The 6,212-nt window shown below is 41.3% G+C and overlaps 1 protein-coding gene across 3 annotated transcripts in view; it reads right to left on the bottom strand.

Annotated features, from left to right (window-relative positions):
* Positions 1-2,033: 2,033 nt before the first annotated feature.
* LOC116377638 (gastrula zinc finger protein XlCGF57.1-like) overlaps positions 2,034-6,212 on the bottom strand; it is a 7,275-nt gene continuing 3,096 nt past the window's right edge. Inside the window, exons 2-3 of one of the 3 annotated variants that reach the window (XR_004212223.1) lie at positions 3,824-5,985; positions 2,034-2,070 (exon numbers count right to left, since the gene is read on the bottom strand). Coding sequence is in view for 1 of the 3 variants with exons in the window: in XM_031839311.1 (XP_031695171.1) it covers positions 4,712-5,985 (1,274 nt within the window). In the remaining 2 variants the exon portion in view is untranslated. Of the gene's footprint in view, positions 2,071-3,239; positions 5,986-6,212 lie in introns of those variants that run through there. The other 2 variants (XR_004212224.1, XM_031839311.1) reach the window with 2 other exon arrangements.

Genomic DNA, 6,212 nt, shown 5'->3' on the forward strand with positions numbered 1-6,212 from the left:
ATGACGTCATTAATGAGGCGAGGTCACTGATGACGTCATTAATGAGGAGAGATCACTGATGACGTCATTAATGAGGCGAGGTCACTGATGACATCATTAATGAGGAGAGGTCACTGATGACGTCATTAATGAGGCGAAGTCACTGATGACGTCATTAATGAGGACAGGTCACCGATGACGTCATTAATGAGGACAGGTGTTCCAACACATTTATGGCTGCTGATCTGTCGTTGCCAGGCAAAGACTGTTACAAACACTGCATGCAACTGAAGCGTTTCTCTCGTGTGGACCACCATGTGCTCTGTCATCGGTGTTTTTCGGCAAACTTTTTATCACAAACTGAGCAACTAAATGGTTTCTCTCGTGTGAGTGATCACGCGTCTCTTCAGACACAAACAGATGCACATTAACATGTAAACAGTCCATTTATTGTGTTACATGTCAACAGAAAAGTCACTTTTGATCGTTCAGTTATGGAATATACACAAAACCTATGAACAGAGAACTTCAAATCTGTCCTTTTATTTCTTAAATAAAATAAGTATAATAATGTTCTTAGAGCTCGTGTTAGAAGTTAAACAGCTCATAATTCATCTCTAATGTCTATTTCATATTCATAAACATCTACTTCAAACTACTGGATTTATTCAAGTTTATCACCAAAAATACATTTTACAGATGACATGTGAACACATCATGACAACGTTATAATGTACCTTCAGCCAGTACTCATGTTCACTGAGCAGAGCCTGAAGGCATCATAATGTTTAATTAATTAATTAACGCCGAAAAGAACTGGCCGGCCGGCCAGCGAGTGGCGAACAGCTGTTTGTGTGGCGTGTCTTCCGTTCCGTCACTTCCTGTTTCTAGACATTCCACGTCTCTAGAAATTGTCTGCTATACCAGGGTTCGGCATACCTAGGGCCACATTCCCTTGCCTGCAGCATGGTTCACATTGCACCTGACCCCGATATCTAGCCCTGGCCACCAGACGCTCACCGGCAACCTCCTAGGTCTGGCTCTAGAAGGGGACCCAATTTCCCTTTTCTGGTCGATTCATAAAGGGATGGATGGAAGAAAACCCATCATAACCATGCAAAGCTTCAGATCTGCATCACATAACCAAAGATAAAATGTAGGTAAAAGGTGAAAATGTTCTGAACATGGCGTACACTTAAACTGCACTTTTTTTTTTGGCTCTTTCTTTTAGGTGTTAAACTATGTTTTACTCTGATGTGGTCTGTGTGCGGAAGAAGTTGAATCAAGGTTTTGAATGTGAAAACAAAGATAAACATATCAAAACATTAACTTGGATCAGTCAATAAATACTATATTAATAATATATTATTAGAATTCCCTTTACCTGAAAGCCAATTAAGTCTTTGTTCACAAATGTTGCAGCTTTTCTCTCTTAAATGAGTTTTAACATGTCCATTCATATTTCCACTTTCACTGAAAGCGTTACCACAAACCGAGCAGCTCACTGGTTTTTCTTCTGCGTGGATTCTCGTGTGTTTCTGTAAATCGCTACTGTGTGTAAAAGATTTTCTACAGACTGAGCACCTAAAAGGTTTCTCTCCCGTATGAGATCTCATGTGTACCTTCAGATTCCCACTTTCACTGAAAGATTTACCACAAGCGGAGCAGCTGAATGGTTTCTCTCCTGTGTGAGATCTCATGTGGTCCTTCAGAGTTCTTTTGGTGCTAAATCTACATCTCAAATCACTGACGGGGACTTTATCTGGTTCTGGATGTCTACCTGGATCTGAGTTCCTGTCTGGTTCTGGTCCTCCACAGTCCTCTCCATCACCTTCTGTTTCCATCTGTTCAGTTTGTCTTTGATGAAGATGTGAGGACTGAGCTTCCTCTTCGTCATCTTCACAGGAGTGAATGAGAACTTGATACCAGCTTCCTCCAGCCCTTGAAGCTGCTCTCCCTCCTGACTGGTCCAGAGGTCCTCCTGGTCCTCTTTAATGTGTGGGGGCTCTGGGTCCTCCTGGTCCAGACTGGAGCTCCACTCATGCTGCTCAGGGGGAACCTCTTCTTTCCCCACCAACAGCTGCTGGACGTCTGCAGGAAACAGGAAACACACATTGAGGGAGTTTATGTTAACTGTATGTTGAAATGGTGGAATTTCACTAGTAGTAGTATCAGTATTAATAGTGGTAATCGTGTCAGTTGTAGTCATAGTAGTAATAGTATCAGTGGTGCAACGGATCACAACACTCACGGTTCAGATCAGCACAAAAGAAAAAAAAAAAAGGAGCAAATATAACTTTTAGATCTCTGATCAGGTTTTTATCTGCCGCTGATACTAATTATTGATTATTGATGATCAATGTTAATAGATACAGATCCCTTTGATGTGTGATTATACCAGCTGGTCTACAAGGATCATTTCAACTCTCTGAAGTCAGTAAACCACCAAAAATACTAAATGTTATACTTTTACTTTGTTACAGTAATTTATAGTGGGTTTTTTTTCCAGAAAAACACAATTCAAATGATAAGTAAATAAAAGATTGTATTTTTATTGTCATGATTATTTTTAATGATGTATAATAATGTTCTTAGAGCTCGTGTTAGAAGTTAAACAGCTCATAATTCATCTCTAATATCTATTTCATATTAACGTGAAAACATCTCCTTCAAACTACTGGATTTATTCAAGTTTATCACCAAAACTACATTTTACAGATGACATGTGAACACATCATGATAACGTTATAATGTACCTTCAGCCAGTACTCATGTTCACTGAGCAGAGCCTGAAGGCATCATAATGTTTGTTTAATTAATTAACGCCGAAAAGAACCGGCCGGCCGGCCAGCGAGCGGCGAACAGCTGTTTGTGTGGCGTGTCTTCCGTTCCGTCACTTCCTGTTTCCTTCACCTACATTCCCCTGGGTCCTAAGCCCCTCCATGTACAGCTTCTTATCGTGTACATTTATAACAAATACCACACATATTACGGTAATCAGTGTTGCATATGTGTCTGACCTAAATACCTTTTGTTGATCAGTCTTTGTTCATCCTGCATCGCTCTTTTCTGTTCTTTAATGCAACGTTACTGGCGCGACAGAGCCTCTCCCAGCTGTTAGCAGACTGTTAGCGAGCTTTACCCAGCATGCAGTCCGGCGGTGAAATTTTATAAATGTACAATTATTAGTGTTACAAATTGTATATGTCACAAACTGTTGTGTGTGGTGTTTTGCCCTGTTAAAGAGCATTAGTTGTGGGTTATTAATTGTTGCTATAAAGTTATGACCAAGACTAGGGTTCCCTCTCAATACAGCTAAGATAACTAGCTCCCACCGCAGCACTCTCAGCGGCGAACAATATATTTTGCTGCCTGTTGAAGAGCGACATAAGTTGTTTCGGCTGTGCATGACGGTATATGAAAAATTTATATCATACGGGAAATTAAAACCGGTTGAACCGGTATACCGCCCAGCACTACTAGAAAGCATGAATGATCTTCAGATCTTTGTGATGACGACCGTCAGTAAAACTCTTTCACTCTTTGATGGTTGAACTGTGTAATTAATCAGCGAGTCACATGACTCTCTGGTCATTTTATATCCAAAATGCTCCCTCGCTGCTGATTTAAGGCTCTTTTTGGTGGATATAAGTCTGGTATGTCTGTTCTCGGACATTTTTACAGCTCTTCTTAACACTTTGGGTGAGTGGCACGACTCTCACACACAAAGTGTGAGAACAGATAGAACTGCTAGTTCCGTTAGCCATTTGAGTTTAAAACCAAACACGACGTACAAAACAATCAAAGTGAGCAGTCTGTGTATGTTATATCCGTTAGCTCTTACCACCTCACTGTGGTGAGTAGTGTCTGGGTTTATCGGCCACGCACTCAGCAGTGTTACCACTAGCGGCCCCTACTGGCCGTTAGGAGTAGTGAGCGAGGAGTCAGCAGGCAGTCAGGAGGTAAAAGGTGATCTGAGAACATGCGAGTCACCATCAGAGGTTTTTGAGCATGCAGCCAGAACATGATGCAGCTTTCTGCAACAGGATGAGAGATCAGTGGACAGACACAGAGGTCACATATGCACTCACATACGAGACCGATGGCATGATCCTCCTGGAGGAGATAATAATAATAATAATAACAGAATCTGTGAGGGAGGCCAAAAGCCTAACAGGCTTCGTAATATAAAAAAAAAAATTTAAAAAAATCACCCACAAAAAAGTAATAAGAAACTAAATAATCGTAAAAGTAAAAATCTAAGTGAATAAGAAAATCTGTAAGAGACAGCGTATTCCCCCTAAACCATTTTGCATCCCTAAACATCTCTGTGTTGATTCCTCATCAGAATTTCAACATTGTTTTTTTTGTTTTAGATAGAAACAGACAGGTATCCTTAGCAAATTAAACAGTAAATACAGTTTCGGAGACAGAAACTAGGTCATTTACATTAATAAGAAAAAGAAGAGGACCCAGGATTGATCCTTGTGGGACCCCATACCAGATGTTTACTTTAAGAGAAGAACACTAACCATAAAAGTACTGAATCTTGGAAGCTATAGGACCTTAATTTATGAAAATCTTTTGATACATCCAGGAACAATCCTCCAGTGTCCTCTTTTTTATCTGGAGTTGATGTAATCTCATCAATGAGTTATAAAACAGTCATGTATGTGGAATAGTTTCAACCAAATCCATAGCGTTGCTCATATGAGATGTTGTTTCCATTTGTTCAGTTCATGGCTGACGGCTCCGCCTCTCTGTCCTCCTCAGTCTGTCTCTGGTGAAGCTGTGAGGACTGAAGTCCGATACATTCGTGGTTCCTGAGCTGATAAATCAAAGTGAATCTTTGGTCACAAACACTGCAGTTGAATCTTTTCTCCCCCGTGTGGATTCTCATGTGTTTCTTCAGATTTCCACTTTCACTGAAGGCTCTACCGCACACAGAGCAGCTGAAGGGTTTCTCTCCTGTGTGATTACTCATGTGGTGTGTCAGCTGTACCTTTTGTATGAATCTCTTGCCGCACACTGAGCAGTCGAAGGGTTTCTCCCCCGTATGTGTTATCATGTGTCTCTTCATATCTTCCTTGCGCAAAAATCTTTTATCACAAAATGAGCAACCAAATGGTTTCTCTCCGATGTGGATTTTCATGTGTCTCGTCAGAGTTCCATTTAATCCAAATCGTTTCCCACACTCAGAGCAGCTTAATGGTTTCTCTCCTGTGTGGATTCTCATGTGTTTCTGTAAACTATCGCTGCGTGTAAAAGATTTCTTACAGACTGAGCAGCTGAATGGTTTCTCTCCTGTGTGGGTTCTCATGTGTCCCTTCAGGTTTCCCCCATCACTGAAAGCTTTACCACAGACTGAGCAGCCAAATGGTTTCTCTCCCGTGTGGATTCTCACGTGTTTCTGTAAATCTCCACTCTGAGCAAACGATTTCTTACAGATTGAGCAGCAGAATGGTTTCTCTCCTGTGTGAGTTCTCATGTGTCTTTTTAAAAATGATCTGCAGCCAAATCTTTTCCCACAGTGAGAGCAGCTGAATGGTTTCACACCAGCACTAGACATTGAATCACTGACAGAAACATCATCATTATTCACAGAGTTTAGACCTGACTGAGGTTCTCTGGTCCCATTCCAGTCATCAGTCTCAGGTTCAGAAGAGTCTCCAGTCTTGTTATCAGGATATGGTTCTAGATCCGAGTTCTTGTCTGGTTCTGGTCCTCCACAGTCCTCTCCATCACCTTCTGTTTCCATCTGTTCAGTTTGTCTTTGATGAAGCTGTGAGGACTGAGCTTCCTCTTCATCATCTTCACTCTTCACAGGAGTGAATAAGAACTTGATATGAGCCTCCTCCAGACCTTGAAGCTGCTCTCCCTCCTGACTGGTCCAGAGTTCCTCCTGTTCCTCTTTAATGTGTAGGGGCTCTGGGTCCTCCTGGTCCAGACTGGAGCTCCACTCCTGCTGCTGAATCTCTTCGTTATTCACCAACAGCTGTGGAAGGTCTGCAGAAAACAGGAAACACACACAGAGATGTTACAAGGAAGTAATAATAATAATAATAATAATAATAATAATAATAATAATAATAATACATTTTGTTTGTAAAGGCCCTGTACATGGTAAAAACATCACAAGTTGAAAACAGATTTAAATTTAAGTGCAGTTTTGATAGTGGCGAGTGACGGAGAATGTCTGATGGAGGAGAGAGTCCGGGGGGGGGGGGGGGGGG

Source organism: Anarrhichthys ocellatus, unplaced genomic scaffold (assembly GCF_004355925.1).
Source record: "Anarrhichthys ocellatus isolate YVR2014 unplaced genomic scaffold, GSC_Weel_1.0 scaffold1483, whole genome shotgun sequence".
Lineage (NCBI taxonomy): Eukaryota > Metazoa > Chordata > Actinopteri > Perciformes > Anarhichadidae > Anarrhichthys > Anarrhichthys ocellatus.